Source organism: Macaca mulatta, chromosome 9 (genome assembly GCF_049350105.2).
Source record: "Macaca mulatta isolate MMU2019108-1 chromosome 9, T2T-MMU8v2.0, whole genome shotgun sequence".
Lineage (NCBI taxonomy): Eukaryota > Metazoa > Chordata > Mammalia > Primates > Cercopithecidae > Macaca > Macaca mulatta.
Genome location: NC_133414.1, coordinates 80,154,380 through 80,175,365, shown reverse-complemented (window position 1 = coordinate 80,175,365; position 20,986 = coordinate 80,154,380). Strand labels below are relative to the sequence as shown.

At 50.2% G+C, this 20,986-nt stretch overlaps 1 protein-coding gene across 2 annotated transcripts in view; it reads left to right on the top strand.

The window, feature by feature from the left end:
- TSPAN15 (tetraspanin 15) overlaps positions 1-20,986 on the top strand; it is a 55,086-nt gene that overhangs the window by 16,270 nt on the left and 17,830 nt on the right. The window contains 2 exon segments of one of the 2 annotated variants that reach the window (NM_001266979.1): positions 16,242-16,427; positions 17,690-17,764. The exons of the other annotated variant lie outside the window; for it this stretch is intronic. Of the exon segments in view, the coding sequence (NP_001253908.1) occupies positions 16,242-16,427; positions 17,690-17,764 (261 nt within the window). 2 annotated transcript variants of the gene reach the window in all.

Sequence of the window (20,986 nt, the reverse complement as noted above, 5' to 3'; positions counted from 1 at the left end):
GGCTGAGGCAGGAGGATCGCTTGCGCCCAAGAGGTTGAGGCTGCAGTGAGCTATGATCACACCACTGTACCCCAGCCTGGGCAACAGGGTGAGACCTTGTCTCCTCTAAACAAAACAAAATAAAACAACACATACTCTCTCACACACACCACGTGCGCACACACACACACACAAAAACCTCTTCTTGGAAAACATAGAACTTGCTTGCTATAGACAAGGTAAAAGAATGTTCTTGGATATAGTTATAGCCACAACACCATTGTCATGCCTAAGAAAATACTAAGTTTATGCCAAAGCATACCTAATTGTCCCTAAAACATCTCTCATAGCGCATTAAAAAAAATCAGGACACAGCATCACAGCTTATACATTGCTTTGGGTTTCTTTTTGATAAAAAATGGCCCAGTACATCTGAAACTTGAGGGGTGACCTCTGAGGCCCTGAATGTTATAGGTTCTGGGGTCCTGGTGGGGACTGTCGTGTGTTACTTGCCTACATTGTCCCTGATCCAAGACCTACTGGGGCCAGGTGGTTCCTTTCGTTGCTTAGGGGAAATTCAGAAAGCCAATTAGGAAAGGCTTGCCTGGAAAACTGTCCCCACCCACGAGACTCCAGGCCCCGCCCCCTCCCCCACAGTCTCATTAGTAGAGCTGATCGGTGTCTGGAAGCCAGACCCAAGGCTCCCTGAATCTCCACCCGTAATCACCAGGTGCACACACTGGGCCCTGTGCCAGGCACTGGGGAAAGATGCTCTAAAGGACTGAAAGACCCCCAGCTGGCGGTCCACAGCCTGCCTGGGGAGACCCAATGTGCCCTGGTGTGGCCGGTCATGGCTCTTGGAAAGTTAGTGCACTGATGTGTGGGGCAGCGGCTCTTTGTTCCTTGGTTCTGATGCTTGGGATAGGCTGGGGTAGGGCCGAGAGAGCCCCCTTCTCTCATACCAGACGGGGAGCATTATCAGGCGGCTGGAGTATCCCCTAATCAATACTTCCTGTATCAAGCTGCGATAGGGGAAATGGACTTTTTTTTTTTTTTTTTTTTTTTAAGTTAAACCCACAGAAAAATGGAAGGAAGAATTCAAAGAACATCTGCCCACCTCTGAGTTATCAGTTGTGAACATCTTGTCTTAACAGCTCTCTCTAAATACACCACTTCTTTTTTTTGCCAACCTAGCTACAAGGAGACTGCAATCATTGTGACCCCACTCCTCTAAATACCCCAGCATTCGGCTTCCCAGAAAGGGCATTCTTCCTCACACCACTGCTGTTCATCTGATTTAAAAAAAAAAATTACCATGAAATCAGACTTTTCAGTCCTACATACAGGCCACATTTCTTATGACATTCCTGTGTTGTAAGAAATATGTTTGTTCTTTGTCCCCAGTTCCTGCTGAGAGCTCTTAAAACCTTTGGAATTTCCTGATAAGAATGCCTTTCGTTATTAATAGTGAGCCCATTTCGTCACACCTGAGTTTACGCTGATGAAACGACTTAGGGTAAGGCCCTAGTCGGCCTTAGGATGGGGCGAATCACCAGAAACACCAAATAATTAGAGGGCTGGACAGTTCAGCCTCTCCCATAGGCTGGACAGAAAGGGTGTGGGTGGTGGGGGATGGGAGCTGGAGATTGGGCTCTATGTAAAACTTTTTTTTTTTTTTCCAACTCTCAACCAGTAGAAGAGAAAAACTCTTGAACAATGAGATTAGATGAGCTTCTGGGTTTGGGAACTCACTGAGGTGTTGAGGGGTGGGCGTGGGCCCAGAGTGGGCCTGGGAGCTCCCTGCCCACCTTGCCCAGTGCATCTCCTTCTGGCTGTTCCTGAGTTGTATTATTTGTAATAAACTGGTTAATACAAGTAACCCTGAGTTCTGTGAGCCATTCGTGCAAATTATCAAACTTGGGGAAGGGGTTGTGGGAACCCCTGACTTACAGCCAGACTTTGAGTCCTGGAGTTGTGATTGGCATCTGAAGGTCAGGCAATCTTGTAGACTTTTTTTTTGCGTCGGAGTCTCACTCTGTCGCCCAGGCTGGCCGGAGTGCAGTGGCTTGGTCTTGTCTCACTTCAACCTCTACCTCCCAGGCTCAAGCAATCCTCCCACCTTAGCCTCCCAAGTATTAGGTTGGTGCAAAAGTAATTGCAGTTTTTGCCATTACTTTTAATAATACTATATTTTTTTAAATAGCTGGGACTACAGGTGCACGCCACCACGTTCAGCTAATTTTTGTATTTTTTTGTAGAGATGAGGTTTCGCCATGTTGCCTAGGCTGGTCTCAAACTCCTGAGCTCAAGCAATCTGTCCACCTTGGCCTCCCAGAGTGCTAGGATTGCAGGCATGAGCCACCATGCCCAGCCTAATCTCGTGGGCTTGAGCACGTTAACCTGTGGTATCTGATGCTAACTCCAGGTAAATGGTGTCAGAATTGAATTACATTGTATGACACCCAGCTGGTCTCTCAAGAGAATCAGAACTGGCTGATGGTGTTGGAAAGCACCTCATTCCCCAGATGTCCTTTGTGGCTCATATTTTACCCAATCCAGGATCCAACCAAGGTTTGTACATTACTTCTGGCTCTATATCTCTTTAATCTCCCCCAGCCTAGACTATCTTTGCTTCTTTTGAGTCTTTTGACGCCTCCAGGCCACTTGATCTGTGGAATGTCTGGATTTGCTTCAGAGCTTCACAGCTTCCTCATGATTAGGTCATGCCACACATTTCCTGCAGGAGCATTTCACAGGGGGTGCAGCGGGAAGTACGGAATATCCCATTAGGGGTGTGTGGCCACACTGATGGCCACTTTCCCCACTTTCGTAGTAATACTAAGCCAGATAGCACACACCATGGTTGGCCATCCTGAACTTGACCAGCCCTCTCCATTGCAATGGCACCTTTCCCCATCATGATGAACACATAGGCTGATGTGAAACACTCTGGTGAAAGAACTTTTAAAAGTTAATCTGAATATGAGACTCCCCTGCTTAAATTATTTCAATTATTTCCCTATTCCAGCCTGAAAATACACTGCCTGCTTCTGGACACCCTTCACATGCCCACTGTGGTCCAGGCCACTGTCACCTCACATTGGTCACCACAGTAGCTCCCTGACCGGCCCATCCCACCTCCATCTCCCAGTCCCTTGGCATAGCAGTCCAAGCAACTCATTTAAAGATCACAGCCAGGCGTGGTGGCAAGCACTACTTGGGAGGCTAAGGCGGGAGGATTGCTTGAGCCCAGGAGTTCGAGACCAGCCTGGGCAACATAGCAAGACCCCCGTCTCAATTATTTAAAATAAAACAAGATCACAGTTGCAACAGAGCACTTCTCTGCAAACTTTCAGTGCCTCCCACCCACTCAGAGCAAAAGTCAGTCTTCTCAGTGGCCTCAGAGTTCCTTCCTGATCAGCCCACTGCCTCATCTCCTAGATGCTCCCTCTCCAGCAGCCCCATCCCCCTTGCTGTTTCTTGAAAACACAGGCACATCCCAAGGCCATGGTGCCTGCTTGGATGCTCATTCACATATCCGTGTGGCTTGGTGCCTCCTCTGCTCCAAGTCTTTTCTCAAATGTCACCTTCCCTGGCCACACTGATGGCCACTTTCCCCAGCTTCCCTAGCCTTCTTCCCCGTTTTATCTTTCTTGGTAGCACTTATAACCATAGCATAGTAGATATTATTCTTACATATTTGCCTCTCCCCAAGTAGAATGTGAGCTCCACCAAAGCTGGGATTTTTGTGGTTTTCTTTCATTGCTCTCGTTGCACATCCAGTTCTTAAAATAGTAGCTCCCAAAGTGGGTCTAGGGACCTCTGGGTTCCACTGTCAGGTGCTCTTGCATCTAGAACCACTTTCATAGTAATACTAAGACTCCTATTGTCACTCTCTCGGGAGCATGTGATGGAGCGTCCCAGAGGCACCTGAACACTTGATGTGGCAATGGAGCCGATGAGGAGCAGATCTGAGAATCCAGCTGCCTTCTCAGCAGCCAGACGTTAACATTTACAAACATGCAGAGCCCATGCCACTCTGCTCACTCAGTTTTTGTGTGTTTTTTTGGGGGGATTTTTTAAATTAAAAAAATGCTATTTAACATATAAATCAATATTTCTTTCTTTTTTTCTCTGTCTCTCTCCCTCTCCCTTCTCTCCCTCCCCTCCCTTCTTTCCTCCCCTCCCCTCCTCTCCCCTCCCCTCCCCTCTTTTGACTCTAGTACCCAGGCTGGAGTGCAGTGTTGCAATCACGGCTCACTGCAGTCTTGACCTGAGCTCAGGCCATCCTCCCACCTCAGCCTCCCAAGTAGCTGGGATCACAGAGCCGTGCCACCACACCTGGCTAATTCTTACTTTTTGTAGGGATGAGGTCTCCCTGTGTTGCCCAGGTTGGTCTTGAACTTCTGGACTCAAGTGAACCTTCCACCTCTGCCTCCCAAAGTACTGGGATTACAGGCATGAGCCACTGCTCCGAGCTGTCTCTTGTTATTTCTAAATGAGCTAATAAATATTTAAAATAAGTCTTAGTTTTAATTTATGGTAAATAATTGATGGATATCATCATAAACAAAAGCTCCAGATCTTCAAACATTTTTAAGAATGAAAAGGAGTTTTCAGGTCAAAAACTTTGAGACCCATTGGCTTTAAATAATGCGTGGTGTGCAACAACCACTCAGTCAATAGATGTCATATGAATAAATGGACTTCTTGGCTTAACCCGTGAGACCTGGCCTTGGTGCTGTGGCTTCTGTGAACCTCCCTGTCTGCCTCCCCTTCCCTCGTCCTCTGCCTGTCCTTGATTCCAGCTCTGCTGACCTGACCTGCTGTTCCTGTGGTACCTTCATGGGCATCTGGAACTCCTTAACCCCCTTGTCCACCTTAGGAATTCCTGCTTGTCCATTAAATGGACTCAGTTCAAACATGACCTCCTCCAGGAAGCCTTCCCTGATCTTGCCTTTCTCATTTAGTGTCTCCTTCTCTCCGGCGCCTTTGCACACATGATCCCATCTACCTCAGGGTTTTGATGACTCCCACATGTGTTGATGTGCTGGTAGGTCTCTCACCAGACAGAGCTTCTTGAGGACAGGAACTCATCTGCTTATTCCCAATGTCTGCTACATAAGAGGTGCTTAATGTATGTGGAATCAGTGAGTGCTGCCTTGGAATTCAGAATAGGGACTCCTCCCTCCCTGGAATTAACCCTGGACCAAAGAGGGTCTGAAGGGGAAATGGTTTCTGGCTTCTGACTTGGGTTTTGAAATGTCAGCATTACAACAGCACTACATGGTTACTGGGGAAGAAGTAACATTTACTAAGTGCCTGCTGGGTGCCAGGAGCTTTCGCGTGGCATCTGGCTTCAGGACATTGTGGTTTACTTGGCCATTGTGAACAGGCTTGGGCCCTAACCACTTTCTGTCTGGGTTCCATGAGGAGAGTGTGGTCTGGTAACTAAGCCACCAAACTTCTGTGAACTTCTGGGACATCCTAATGCATTTGCATAGTACGTGCAGACTGTGAAGTTGTTGAGGGCAAAGTTGTGTGTGTTGCTGGATCTTGCCACCATGTCCTGCATGCTGTCCATAAGAAATACCTGGAATTCTCTGTCCAAAGAGCATAGTTAATGCTGTCAATGTCACTACCAGCAAGGGCTTCCCATTGTTGGTTTTATAGATATTCAGAAGTGGAGAGATATCCCTGTAGCAGGGGTGATCCAAGAAGGCTTCCCAGGGGAGGAGGGCATTTTCTTGTTTTTAGACAGAATCTTGCTCTGTCACGCAGGCTGGAGTGCAGTGGCACGATCATGGTTTGCTACAGCCGTGATCTCCTGGGCTCAAGCAATGGGAGGAGGGCTTTGAGCTGAGCTTGGAAGATGGGTATGAGCCCCTTTTGGCTTTATTATTTCCAGGAAACCATGTCCTTTCCGAGGCTGCTATGGGAGGCAGTGCTGGAGGTGTGTGCCTTCATCAGGCTGGGGAGGGAAGGCATTGCTGTCTGCTTTAGGGTTTTACCCTTGCAGAAATGTGACATCCTTGGGCTAGGTGGGAGAGCAGAGGGTAGCCCGTGGGGACGGAGTCAGAGCAGTGTGTGGGGCGAGAGGAGGAGACAGGCCGCCCACAGTCTGCTTATTTGCCAGGATTTGAGGGGAGTTTCCATGGACTCCCGGAGCAGTGGAGCAACCCTGGGGGTTGTCATGCCAACTGGGAAGCTGAGGCTCAGAAAAGGTAAGGGACTTCCCCAAGGTCACAAAGAGTTGGTAGCAGAGCTGGGATTGGAGCCTAGGGTGCCCATGTGACCAGCTGCCCAGTGCTCCTTTCCTTTCCCCTTTGTCCTCTTTGGAGACATGAGCCCTTGAACTGGGGCCCTATGTCTTCATTAAGGCCCTGTGCATTCCAGACACTTGAGATCTGATTGCCGCCTCTGCCTTCTATCCATAGTTCAGGGGCAAAGGGTACAGTTCAGATGTGGGATTCCATGCAAAGGGGGAAAGAATAAACCAAGGGCCACATATGTAAAAAGCAATTTGATGCATTTCTTTTTTATATAGAGAACTACATCTGACATTAAAAACAAGATCCATGAAATAATCATAAGCCTTAGCACTGCCCAAGTTGTGTAGAGATAGTTTATATATGCCCGACTCAGCCAGGTGTCTCCCGGGAGCCGGCAATTCTGACTGAGCCTCACATCCTTGGCTCCTGCTGTTGGAGTTCCCTTCATCTCCGCCCACCTCCTCCCCACGCCTGTTCTCCCCACCGCCTGCTCCTTTTCAGATGGCTCTCCCTCATGGTGGCTTCTCGTCTCGGCAGCCCAGAGGGGTCAGGAGAGTGAGACCACAGGGCACTCCCAGACCCCTTCCCTGGAACTCCTGTTGCCCTCACGTCGGGCCCCATGAGGATAACTTTCAGGCAGTCTCTAGGGAAGACCCTAGGTCAGTGGAGGAACAGGGGATGCATGGAGCAGTTCCCAGACAGGGTGGGCTCCGAAAGGCTGCCAGGACCTTGGACTGGAGGCTGTTGTATAGGACAAAGGCCTCCTGTCATCTCTGTGAGCCCGTGTCTCCTTTCAAAGGGTCTGAGAGAAGGGAGACCTGGGCCATCTTACTCACTCCTGCTGGCGGCGGCCTACAGTTATGAGTGGTGGAGGCTTAGCTGATTGGGTGCTGTGGGCTGCAGAGGGACACGGTCCTGGCCAGAAGGAGGAGGAGGGGTGACCAGCAATGCTTTGACACAGGAATATACCCGTGAGCGGTTACCCTGGGAGGAGGCAAGCCCCACCCCACCCCACCCCACCCAGCTCTTCATTCCTGGGCTCCCTAAGCCCATACCCAGACTTCCAGCCTCCATTCCCCATTCCTACCCCTCAGCTGGAGCTCCAACCCCAGACAGAGGATGCTGCCAGCAGTGGCCTGAGCTGGGGCTTCCTGTCTCGCCACCAGGGCCAGACGTCCAGGGTGCATCCGGGAGCACTGTCTTCTGCTCTGATTGACCTCTAGCTACTCAGTCAGCTGGGTCTGCGGGGGCCTGGCCGGAGGTCCACCCGGGGCTGAGATCTGTGAACAAAATCACCAGACACCATTTCCCATGTACGCTGGGGACACAGCCCTGGGAGGCAGGCTCTGACTCTCTTGGTTCAGACACATGGAAGGTGGGGAGAGAGAGACAGAGAGGTCTGGAGAGTGAGGGAGAAAGAAAAGCAAGGCGAGGAGGGTATTGGGTGGAGATGAAGTCTCTCTTGACTCTCCTTCCCATGGCTGTTTCTGTGGTTCTCCGATTAACCATGAGTCATTCTTATCCTTAAGCCTTGGAAGGCTCTGTTCCAGACTGGGATCATCGCAGAGTTCCTTCTTTGGGCTTACAGGCGTCTGAAGCCATAAACCATTTCTCAGATTTATTCTTCCAGCAGATATATTAGGCCAGTCCCTGTGTTCAGGGAGGGTCCAGTTGCGTGAAGTCAAACTCCGTGCATCCTTCAGAGTCCTTCTCTGGTTTCCCCAGGAGGAAGTAATTGCTCTGCATCTTGTCTCAGAATGCCTTGGTCACTTATTTGTTCTACCGCTTCTACCTGCCTGTCCCCAAACTCTTCCCCCAAACAGCCCAAGGCATGCCACCCCCACTCCCACCCTGTACTTCATTCATTTGTGGTTGTCCTCGATGAGAAATTCCACTCTCTGCCCTGGCTGGATTGAATAACTGGGGTTTGCAAAACTCCCAGCATAGCTCCTTCACAGCCTGGAATGTGCTGTGTGCCTGTGGGAGTCTTAAATCAAATTTCTGCAACTATTGCCAACAGGAGGGGTAGCAAAACAGACTGGTGTGCCCACTTTGCTTCCTAGAGAGGTTTGTTTTCCAAAGGCCATGTTTGTCACCTTTGAACTGATGAACCCAAGACTTTAGATGTCTTTCTCCAGCTCTGCTCAGACACCATGGAAAGCTTGAGGGAGGCAATGAGAACTGTTGTTAAAGAAGCCATAATTGTTTAAAGAAGACATAAAATAAGAAGGGATTATTATTTATTAATATTAATAAAGGGATAATTTACAAATAATAAATATTTATTTACTATTTATTCCATTTAGGAGCAGGAAGACCTGCTAGAGTAGAAATGCCATTTCTCCCCAAACGGATCTATAGATTCATTGTGGTTCCAATCAAAGTTCAGTTCAGTTGATTTTTTTCCTGAGACTTGAGAAGATGATTCTAAAATGTGTATGGAAGATTCGAGATCTAAGAATATCTAGGACACTTCTGAAGAAGACAGGAAGAAGAGACTTGGCCTACCAGATGGCATGATGTGTTGTAAAACTGAAGTTATTACAATAAGGAGGTTTGTTTAGAAACAGACAGAACAACCAATGGAGGAGATAGCCAGAAACAGCCCCAGGCTTATGGAAAACCTTAGAGTATGACAGTGGGGTCATAGCAGATCAGTGGGGACAGAAGGACTGGTTTGATCAATGGTGCTCTGACATTAACAAAAGTAACAAACAAAGTTGGGCATGGTGGTTCACACTTGTAATCCCAGCACTTTGGGAGGCTGAGATGGGAGGATCGCTTGAGCTCAGGAGATCGAGGCTGCAGTGAGCTATGATCACGCCACTGCACTCCAGACCCTGTCTCAAAGGGTCTCAAAAAAAAAAAAAAAAAAAGAGTAACAAAAGAGGCTGTGTCAGAGAATGTCAGGGACCAAGGATTACAATTAACTGGGTTCTCTGTACTTGATGTCCAGTTTTTATGAAGGAAGAAGTCCTGTCCAGAGTCAAGGCAGGATTGACAGCAAAGTACAAGTGACAAAGACAAGTGAATGCGTCTTTGCTGGTGGCGGGAGGCAGCCTCTGCTGCTTTCTCAAGAGCTGGCTTTGATTTGGGGTTGTGGGGGAGCCCCGTTCCTCAAGCATAAGTAGGGCCAGGTCAGTGGGATGGAGGTTCAGTGTCCCCAGAGCTTAGAGTACGGCCTGGTGGTCCTGGAGGTGGGGCTGGTGCTCCCTAGGGGAGACAGAATGGGCCCTATAGCAGTTTGGATTGGGGGCACTGCCAGGACCTCCTATCCTTGGTCTGTTTTGCTTTCCTTACAGGAAAGGGGAGTGGGAAGGCAGGAACCCAGCTGCCCTGGCGATGTAGGAGAGAAGACTGTTTTCTCCTGAGTAAGTTGGTGAACACTTGCTGAGCCTTCCGTAGCTTGTGGCAGGAGGGTTGAAGCATGTGCCTTTTTCTTTTTCTTTGAGACAGAGTGTCACTCCGTCGCTAGGCTGGAGTGCAGTGGCGCGATCTTGGCTCACTGCAACCAACGCCTCCCGGGTTCAAGTGCTTCTCCTGCCTCAGCCTCCCAAGTAGCTGGGACTACAGGTGTGCGCCACCACGCCCAGCTAATTTTTGTATTTTTAGTAGAGGTGGGGTTTCACCACATTGGGCAGGCTGGTCTCGAACTCCTGACCTTGTGATCCACCTGCCTCGGCCTCCCAAAGTGCTGGGATTACAGACGTGAGCCACCGCACCTGGCCACCTTTTTTTATAAGGATGGAGTCTACCTTCAGGAAGGAACCTTGAAGGAGTGGTGAGGGGCAGCACCAGTGAGAGACGCTCTAGACTTGTGCTGTCCAAAATGTGGCCACCAGCTGCTACCTGTGGTTGAATTTAACTTAAAGCAAAATAACATGGAAAGTTCAGTTCCTCAGGCACCAGGGCCCCGTTTCAAGAGCTTGCTAGCCACACGTGGCTCGTGGATACCACACTAGGTGTTGGCATCATCTAGGAAGTTCTTTCAGCACTGCTGCTCTGCTATTGTCGGCTTTGTATTTTGCAAAGGTGTTTCCACCTCTTTCCCCCCAGTTCTTCACAAAAGGCCCGTTTGGTAGCCTTAGTGGCTGGCCAGGCAGATGAGTTTTGGTTGTGAATCCTGACTCTCTCATGGGTTCTGTGCTGCTTAGTCTCTTTGGGCCTAGTCTGTGAAACGAGATTAGTCGTTTCTTGGGTGTTTGAGGGGGTATGTTGATGAAAGGAAATGAGATGATGCAGGTATGACCCCTGACAGGATAGTGGCACAGCATAATCACTATAAGAGCCAATAGGCTTTACTGTTTTACAGGTGAAAAATGAGGCCCACAAGCGGGAGTGACACGGCCAAGGGTACTGAGCTCACCCATGGAGGCCCAGAACTCCTGCCTCCTCTGTTGCCTCTGCTGCTCCCGCCCGCACCCTGCTCTGGGACAGGGGAAGCTGGGGCAGCAGTGTGCAGAGCAGACGACTGTCTGCAGGGTGGGCTTGGCCCGGGGCCAGGCAGGACGGGCCTCGGGGCAGAGGGCCTCAGGAAGGGAGGTGCAGGGTTTCTCTGGGCAGGAGGAGGGGGCCCTGCTAGTCTCACTTTATTCAAAACCTCTCTCAAGCCTTGGAGTGTAGCTCTTCCCCACCCCCTTTCAAGCTAGAAAGTCTGAAAAGCGCTTTGTTTTGGCCCAACATGGAGCCCTGGACCTCGATTGCTCCATGAGACGGTTGCAGAATGAAGTGGTTCTCAGGGCCTTCCAGGAACTGCAGGCTCCGACAGGGGGCTCATCCTGAAGTCCCGCACTCTCCCTCTTCCCTGTCCCTTTCATTCAAATTCCTAGAGCCCTCTTCATCTCTCCTGGCAGGAATGATATTTGCTTCCTGTAAACCAGGGGTTCTTACTTTTTGTGTGCCAGGGACCCTTTGGTTCTCTGGGGAAGCCTGTGGATCGATCCTTTTTCAGGACAAGATACTTAAATGCATAAAATGAAATACACACGGTTACAAAAGAAACCAATTATAGTAGGATACAATTATTAACATTTTATACAACCAAATTTTTGATGTAATAATGTGCAACTTTATCAGTGCATTCACTCACAAGATCTAGCAGTGAGTCGAATACTATCGTAAGTTTGAAGTAATGAGGAATGTAAATGACATTTTAAGATATGAGATTTCTACTGCTGACAAAATTGCAGGTGCTGTTAATATTACTTCAGTTTGTTGCCACATCCCACATGGAAGGGATATTTCAGTTAGAGGTAAACAAAAGTAAAGATGTGGATTTTTCTCCATCTCCAGTTTGAAAGCTCCCTAAATTCCATCCATGGGACCATCAGTTCCAGCCTCTCTTACCCTCCCTTCTCAATAGTCTTCTGGCCCCTTGTGAGCCTACAGAGAGTAATACAGGGCCTGGAACACAATAGAGCCTAGCGTTTGCCTTTTGGGGCTGAAAATGGGCCTTGCAGGTCCTCATTAAGCACAGATTTGCCCCAGCTGTGGTGAGCCAGCCAGGACGGGTGACCAGATGCTTCCTTCAGGAGGCACAGGTGCTGGAATGCCTCACAGAGTCTCCTGCTTCCCAGCAGCTGCCTGGAGCTGGGCCTCTCCCTGCACAGGAGGAAGCAGGGTTCCAGGATGCAGGGCTCAGAGGGGACCTTCAGGCCTGGTTCATGTGGGGCCACAGGGCTCCTCTGCAGCCTGTTGAAGATGCCATGTGGTTCACAAAGCCTGGGCTTTTGGGCTTGGCTGTGGGCTGCCAGCAGCTCGCATTTTCCCTCTTTGGCCCTAAATGGGCATGGCCGTGTGCCCCCCACCCCCAGCCCTGTTTAGCTGAGGCCATCCTGCTTGACAGATGGGCCATTTGCTTCCTGTGCTAGAGCTGAGTGGCCGGCTGCCTAGTGGAAGGCTATAATTAGCAGAGTGGAGCGGATGGGATTGCATGCTGGCATTGACAGATAATTTTATCCTCAGATGGATAAACTGATGTCATCAGAGATGTAAATATCATTTGGAAATTTCAAAGTTCCTGGGAAGGTTTATGCCGGCCTCTCCCCATGCCTGCTGCTCTTGGGGGCACTTGAATGGGGAGGCCAGAGAGGCCTGTGCTGTATGAGGAGCTGCCTGGGAGTTGCCTGCCAGGCTGCTGGGAGGGTTGGGATGGCAGCTCCTTCTGCTAGACCAGGAGAAATAGGGCCTAGGATGGCTTGAGGGAGTCCTTGGTTTACATTTGCTTTGGGAGCTTTTCCCATGGGGTTTATGGTCTGGAAATGTCTCAAGGCTAACTAGCAAGGAAATGGCAATGCTTTATAACAGCAGAGAGTGAGATCAGAGCAAGGGAAGTTTTGTTTTCTGCTGGCAAGGGTGTTCTGGAGTGGGTCCCAGGGCTCTGGGGAGCTTGTAAAAATAGAAGAAGCCACTGACTGCCTTTATGGAGCGGGTTGGGGTCAGTTCTGCTCAGCATTGGGGCCAGTGGCAGCTCCGGTACTTGGGGGATGGTTTCCAAAGCAGAGTACCTTCACTCAGAAGCACAGCCTCAGGCAGGAAGGAGGAATGGGAACAGGCTGGGGGCAGGGGAACGGGGAAGGATGTCAGCTGTCCCCATCCTGCCAAGGAAGAAAAGGATTTTTTTTTTTTTACAACAGGGAACATAGAACTTCCAAAAGTATATTGGGCCAGTTCTGAAAATGTTAAGATATAATAGTTGTGTTGGTTCCACGACAGGGTGAGAATTATGCTTTTTATCAAAATGGAAGATAAAACCCTACCTCTGCCACCCTCAAGTACCCGAGTCCTTGAATATTTTATTTACTCCATGCCTGGGCTCTGAAAACTTCCATGCTCTATGGGGTTCTTATTTAACCATGATTCTCTGCTTTGAGGTGGATGAGCCTCAGGGCTCTTTTATTTGTCCAGGTTGAGTTTAGTGAGTGATTCCTCACAGGTGGAGTCACTGAGGAGGGGGATTGGCCTTTTTTTTTTTTTTTTTTCTTTTCTTCTTCTTTCTCGAGACGGAGTCTTGCTCTGTCACCCAGGCTAGAGTGCAGTGGCGCAATCTTGGCTCACTGCAACTTCCACCTCGCTGGTTCAGGCGATTCTCCTGCCTTAGCCTCCTGAGTAGGTGGGATTACAGGCACGTGCCACCATGCTCGGCTAATTTTTGTATTTTTAGTAGAGATGGGGTTTCGCCATGGTGGCCAGACTGCTCTCGAACTCTTAATCTCAGGTGATCTGCCTACCTCAGCCTCCCAAAGTGCTGGGATTACAGGCATGAGCCACCGTGCCCAATCTGGACTTGGCTTTTTAATGGCTGCTCACCATTGCTCTCCGAGGACCTGGGGTACTTAGGCTGCCCTCGAACAGTGATTTCTCCATGTTCTGAGTTTTGGAGTATGACTGACCGGATAGTCTCTGGTTTACCTTTCTTTACCAAAAGTAAATATTTTCATGGTCTCCATTTTCCTGTAGAGGGTGAGTATGTGTGTATGTGTGTGTGTGTGTGTGTGTGTGTGTCCTGCCTTCTAAGGCCAACTTGTTAGTAAGTGGCTGGTGGCCGAGCTTGTCAGTGTCTTGAGTCCCTCCTGGCCCATGTGTTGGAAAGGCATCCTTCTAGACTGGGGGAAGGGTCTCACTAATCCTGGATTAATTTTCAAGCCAAGGGGAATGGCACTTAGCCTTGAAACATAGCAGCGTACTGGATCCAAATGAGATGGTTTCCTGGTAATCCTCTGTTATCCTGTGTTTCTGCATAAGCTCTGTCTGCTTGTTTGACTTCTGGCTTCCCTGTCAGGCATCAAAGCTTACGAGGAAGCAGTCACTTCCCTTTACTCAGGATTTAGCTCTCTTTAGAAGGAGGTCATGGACATCTACTTGAGGACATGATGATCAGTAAGGAGACCCATGAAGTCAGTTTAAGGCTCAGGCAGCCCTGTGAGTGGCTGGAGGGGCAGCCTCCTCGGTGTTCTGCATGGTGACACTGGGATGGCTATGCTCATGTCACTTCCCACCAACATCTGTCTGTATCATCCCTTCCTTTCCTTGGACCCTAGCTGACAGCACCATGTCACTTACTCTCCCATGCTGCCTTCAGCTTAGTGGAGAAGTCCAGTTATCTGATGACTTGTCCTTGCCCTTTGGAATATGTGGCCCAGAAAGTCAGAATCCTTGGACAGTCAGGGGACTGGGTAGACAGTGCCTGACTTGAATTCAGAGGGTCTGTTGGAAAGCCCAGATCTTGTTCATTCAGCAGATGTTGATCATAAATGCTGATTCTACTTCCTCAGTGTCAGAATGTCTAGGTGCTGGGGATGTCCGAAGCAATTGAAAAACCCCTCCTGGAGCTTATGTTCTAGTGAGGAAGACAAATTTAAAAAAAAAAACAAAAACATAAAAAAACCAACCAGAAATAGTGTAGTATGTTAAATATGGGTAAGTTCTAAGGAGAAAATAAAAAAGAGAAACGAGATCAGGAGTTTCACGGGGAGGAACTTCCCATTTGTAAATAAAGTGGCCCTGAAGGGCCCCCGTTTGCAGGTGGTAACTGAGCAAAGAAGAGAAGGAGGTGGGGGAGTGAGCCATGCAGGTGTCAGGGGAAGAGCATTCCAGGCCGTCAGAACTGTCTGTGCAAAGGCCCTGGGGTGAGCACACATGGCAGTTGACAAGCAACAAGAAGCCTGGGTTTTCCTGGTGGAAAGTTACAGGGTGTTCTGTAACAGCATGTCCACTCTTAGAAAAGTTGAGAGTGAGGGATTCTACTTGCGAATTCCCTCAAAATTCTTCCTGCTTCAACCTTTGGCCTTCTCTGTGGTCATCCTGAAAGTAAATTCTGTGTTATGGTACTGTGTGAAATGTCTGTCACCCTGAGCACTTCTGGAATGTTTTTTGAGTGACCTGCCTGTTTAATACAGGTCACGGCGGCCTCACACTTCCAGGTCTGTAGTGTTTCCACGTTCATTCTCTCACGAAAGCCATGGTGTGAGCAGTGCAGAAATGAATGTCTTCATGCCTGTCTTTCAGATGAGAACACAGAATCACATGGAAATGCCTGTCCAAGGCCAGGGTTAGCAAGTAGCAGAGCTGGGGCTCGAACCCATGTTCTCTGACCCTCCAGCCAGTGGCATTTCCCCTAACCCATCTGTACTCTCCTCTAAAGTGGCATCTCCAGATTGGGTCTGTATTAGTCTGCTAGGGCTGCCATAACATCAAGTACCAGACTGAATGACTTAAACAACAGACATTTATTTTCTCACAGTTCTGGAGGTTAGAAGTCCAAGATCAAGGTGGCAGGGTTTTTGTTTGTTTGTTTGTTTTTTGTTTTTGAGATGGACTCTGACTCTGTCACCCAGGCTGGAGTGCAGTGGCACAATCTCGGCTCACTGCAAGCTCCACCTTTTGGGTTCACGCCATTCTCCTGCCTCAGCCTCCCGAGTAGCTGGGACTACAGGAACCTGCCACTACGCCCGGCTAATTTTTTGTATTTTTAGTAGAGATGGGGTTTCACTGTGTTAGCCAGGATGGTCTCGATCTCCTGACCTCATGATCTGCCCGCCTTGGCCTCCCAAAGTGCTGGGATTACAGGCATGACCCACCGTGCCTGGCCTGCAGGTTTGATTTCTTCTGAGGCTTGTCTCTGACTTGTAGATGCTGCCTTCTCCCTGCGTGTTCACACGGTCTTCCCTCTGTGCATGTCTGTATCATAATCTCTTCCCCTTATAAGGACACCAGTCATATTGGATTAGGGCCACCTTAGTGACCTCATTTTAACTTTAATTAGTTCTTTAAGGACCCTGTCTCCAAATATAGTCACATTTCGAGGTACCGGGGGTTAGGATTTCAATAGAGGAATTTTGGGGAAACAGTTCAGCCACTAACAGGACCCTTTATGTGCCGTAACCTGGGGCAAGCCTCCCACACAGCAGGTACCACAGCCCCAGATGACTGTTTGCTTTGGAAAATCAAGTGACCTTAGTCTCTCTCTCACTCTCTGTTTTCTTGCTGCAGCTGATCGGGGCCCTGGTCCTATCTGTGGGCATCTATGCAGAGGTCGAGCGGCAGAAATATAAAACCCTTGAAAGTGCCTTCCTGGCTCCAGCCATCATCCTCATCCTCCTGGGCGTCGTCATGTTCATGGTCTCCTTCATTGGTGTGCTGGCGTCCCTCCGTGACAACCTGTACCTTCTCCAAGCAGTGAGTGGACCACACCACCCCTCAGCTGGGACTCCCCAGGAGAGCTGCGGCGCCTGCCCCTGTGCCCTTGGGCAGCTCAGTTTCTTTGGTCCCTGCCTCAAACCACCTCCTTTAGAGAGCTCCTTAGATCAGCCCATCTGATCACACTGGCCCAGGAGTGCCCAGGCCACCTCCCCTTCTGCATGTTAAAGCTGATTGGAATACTGCTCTTACTTAAACTCTGTGTTCATCTGGATGCTCAGTTGTGAGTAGGAAAAACCACACTCAAATGAGAGCAAGGAAAGACAAAAAAAGGAGGTGGTGGTGAGTCATTAGCTCATGCAACCAGCAAACCCACACTGGGTCCAGGGGTTTAGATGGCGCCACTGGGCAGGGTTGGGCAATCTCCCCAGCCCTTCCCAGCCGGGGCTGCCCCCTTTGCGGTGGTCGCTGCTGGCCTCAGGCCAGCAGAGTCCTTATGGTTCTAGATTTCAGGGAGTCTTTCCTACCAGCTCTGGCCAAAGTCCCAGGACTCTGGTGGGCCTGGCTTGGGCCATGTGCCCATTCTGGGATGGGGCATGGGGAGTCAATCCTATTTGCATCCCATTATTATGGGGTGAGGGATGACTCCCCAGAGTTGGGGGTAGTGAGTAGGCAGATCCATTCACTCTGCACTTGTGTGTCTCTTGACCACATTGTCTCCCCCTATATGGGAAGCCCCTGCAATCCGCTCTAAACCGGGTTTGGGTGCTACTTGAGGCTGGAAGTTGCTGAAATCAGTTTGGATAATGCCTGCTCTCTAGTAAAGGGCAGAGGTGGGGGTGCATATCCTCTAAGCTTCAGCCATCCCCCTCACCCACTCTGGGGGATCTGGGAGGTCACATCTGAGGGTTCTCTGTGGGGAGCTGGAAATACTGCCCCGGCCTGCCCATTAAGCCTGGCCCAGCCCCTCTGGCTCAGTGGCAGTGAGGTCCAGCTCTCTTATGGTGGTGGGGGAAGGGTGTGCTCTTCCACATAGACCCCCAAGACGAATGGAGGTGACGATCTGGCTGGGACAGCTGAGTCACTCTGCCGCCCTCCGGCTCCAGAGACAGATTTTCCTGGGGCCTGCCTGTCCACGTCCACGTTCTCAGGGGAGGAAGGGGCAGAGGCCTGGGAGCTGATAGGAGCTCCCCTAGGGACGCTTCTCCTTGTGCTTGCTGTTGGAGCAGATGGTGCATCCCCTGTACCCCACACATGCCCTCTGCCCCTCTCCAGGTGAGTCTCTGAATTCTGTTTTCCAGTTCATGTACATCCTTGGGATCTGCCTCATCATGGAGCTCATTGGTGGTGTGGTGGCCTTGACCTTCCGGAACCAGGTGGGCCTGTGGATTTGTGTATCGGCCATGTGTGTACGGAGCACCCACTGTGGGTGCCTTAGGCTGTTAACTAGGGGTGCAGCAGTAAGCAGGGCAGATAACCCCCATGGAGCTTTCATTCTGCTAAAAGAGAATGACAGACACTGAACAAGTAAAGCAGTGACTAAGAAAATGAAGCAGGCTGACATGAGAGTGCCTGGGGAGGAGATGGGAGGACCGTGCTGAAATGGTAAAAGGAGCCAGCCGAGTGAGGTCCCAGCAGAGGGAAGCTGAGCAGAAATGAGCTTAGCATGTGAGCAAAACAGCGTGGAGGCCATGTGGCTGAGGATGGGTGAGGTGGAGAGGGGTGGAAGGTGACGACGAAAGGGCTGGTCAGGCAGGTCACAGAGGTCCTTGTAGGCCATGAGTTAGGAGCTTGGAGTTTTTTCTAGAGGTGGCAGGAGCCTTTGGAGAGTCTTACGTGGGAAGCGATGTGACCCAGTTTATATTTTACCATGGCTGCTGAGTTGGGGAATGGACAGGGAAGAGTTGAAGGTGTACACAGGGGCCCAGCTGGGAGGCTGTGGGGGTCATCCTGGGAATGGGGTAAGATGACTTGGACTGAAGTGGAGGCGGTGGGCCTGGGCTGAAGAGGTGATTTGGTGTGTGTTTTGGAGGCAGTACCGTCAGAGGCTGTTGTGCTGTCGAGAGGAGTGAGGAGAGGGGCAGGTTGACAGGGTGATGCCTGGCATCCTGACCCTGGCAGGGTTTGCAGAATCAGGGCGCCTTAGAGCCAGAAAGGTTCTCATGGCTCCCGGCTCTGGCTCCTTCAGGCAGGATGTATGCACTTCATACTAGCTGTGCCACCTTGGGTGAATTGCTTGGCCTCATGGATTATTAGGGGACACCTAGCTCACAGATCTGATGAGAGAATGCATGTGAAGGACTGGGCATGGTTCTGGCACATAGTGGTCAAGTCCCCACAAGAAGCTGGTGGTGGAGCAGGGCTGACTCCAACCCAGGACTCTGTCTTTCCTCCCATAATCTTCTTCCTTTGTCCTCATCCTGCATTGCTGCCATAGGTGGGGCTCGAGGAGCAGGGCATGTTTGTAGAAACCCCATTCTCTGTGTCCACTGCCTGGCCTGCACCCCTCCCTGCCCCAGATAGCTTGGTCCTGGTGCAGCTGGACAGTCGCTGCTGGGACATGCATTAGGGCTATGAGCCAAGTTATCTTTTTTTAAAAAAAATTGTTTATTTATTTTTTTGAGGCAGGGTCTCACTCTGTCACCCAGGCTGGAGCAGTGGTGCGATCATCGCTCACTGCAGCCTCGAACCCCTGGGCTCAAGTGATCCTCCGGCCTTAGCCTCCAAAGTAGCTGGGACTACAGTCATGCACCCCTGTGCCCAGCCAAATTATCTTTGTTGTCAGCAGTTGCTTTTAAGGCAGCAGGTGCTGTCCCACAGCCCGCGTTGTGCAGACCTCTCAGATGGCCCAGGGTCTGGCCCTGTGAAAATGTTCATGGGAGTGTGATTCCAGCTCGGGTGGGAGCAGGGACCACACTAGTTCTGCTGGGACCTCCTGCAGTGGGACCTAACCACAGGCACGTCTGCACACCTGGAATCCAGGGGCCTTACTGTCTTATGAGCCCCAGGAAAGGGGCTTTATTCCATTTGCCCATGAGACTGCTTCTCCCTTTTCCTCTTTTCTACCTGCCCCTCCCTTTGCCTCTTTTCTACTTATCAGAGCCTCTCTTCTGAGCTGGCAGATCCAGCATGCTGGTTCACTTTCCAGCAGACTTGAGGGGAGAGAGCTTTATTCCATTTGCCCATGGGGCTGCCTCTTTGTGCAGGCAGCAGAGCTCCTGGCCAGCCTGCGGCTTTCCAGGGGCTACTGGTTAGTGCTTTCCCGGCTGGAGCCCAGGTCCAGTTTGTGGCCAACTAAACAGACTGCTGGATAGAAGGAGGAATCTCCACTAGCCCCTGACCCCAGACAAGGTTTCTGCTGCTAGGCATGGCTTGATGGTCAGACTGGAGCGGCTTCTCCACCCATACAGGGGCAAGTGGCCATCCCATCAATGGAGTCATGGAGGCACACAGAAGTTAAGAATTCCCCCGAGAGCACACAGCAAGGCAGAGGCGCCTCAGGAATGCTTCCCAGTCCTGTCTTGCTACGTGCCCCATCCCTGTCTCTCTTTTCTACTTGTCAGAGCCTCTCCTCTGAGCTGGCAGATCCAGGATGCTGGTTCACTTTTCAGCAGCTGTGAGGGGAGAGATCTTTATTCCATTTGACCATGGGGCTGCCTCTCTGTACAGCCAGCAGAGCTCCCGGCCGGCCTGCGGCTTTCCAGGGACTATGGGTTAGCGCTTTCCTGGCTGGAGCCCATGTCCAGTTTGTGGTCAGCAGCATGCATGGCCTTCATAAACCATCCTTCCATGATGGGCAGCAGTTCTAGTTTCTAGCGCACTGCTGCAAAGGCCATTTGATTTGTCATTTTCCGGTGCCCTGTAGGTCAACAGAACATCACCTCCTTCTTTCAAGTGATGGAGCTGGGCTGAGGTGAAGGCCTTGGCCGGCAGAACGTCCAGGGGCCCTTCAGTGCTCACAGCTTAGGTTTCCGTGGGCCTGAGGTCAGGCCTGATGGTTTCCCGTCGTCCCCAGACCTTGCAGGTGTGGTAGCCTGTGAAGGGTGCTCCTTCCCCTTGGGTGGTGTCGCCTCATGGGGAGGGCCTTGGTATGCAGCCCAGGAAGGGTCCTCACTGACGCCTCTCCGCTGTTTGGAGGCTCAGGCCATGATTCATCATCTTGAAAACTTAAAAAATGAGATACAAAATTATAAATGCAGTAAGATCTCTACAATGAAAAAAAAATAGGTCTAGAAAAAGACTTAAAGGAATGGAAATATCAGCATGTGAACTCATATTTCCTCTGAGGGATGAGACTAGGGTGATTTTTCTCCTCCCTTTTATATTTTTCCCTAGCTCTCAATTTTTTTTTTTTAAATTATCAAGGGGAAAATATCACAAAAAGAAAAATAATATCCCTTCCAACTCTAATGTGATATGATTTTGTAAAACAGGAGTCAGGCCAGTGGTGGAGATGGGGAAGGAGTGGCCTGGCTGTTGATGATGGTAGGAAGGGCAGTGTAAGATGGAGAAAAAGGTGAGGAGCAATCAAGGTCAACCTCCAGGAGGAGGTGATTTCCCAATTCCATTTTTCCTTGATCAAGAGGATTTCTCTGAGC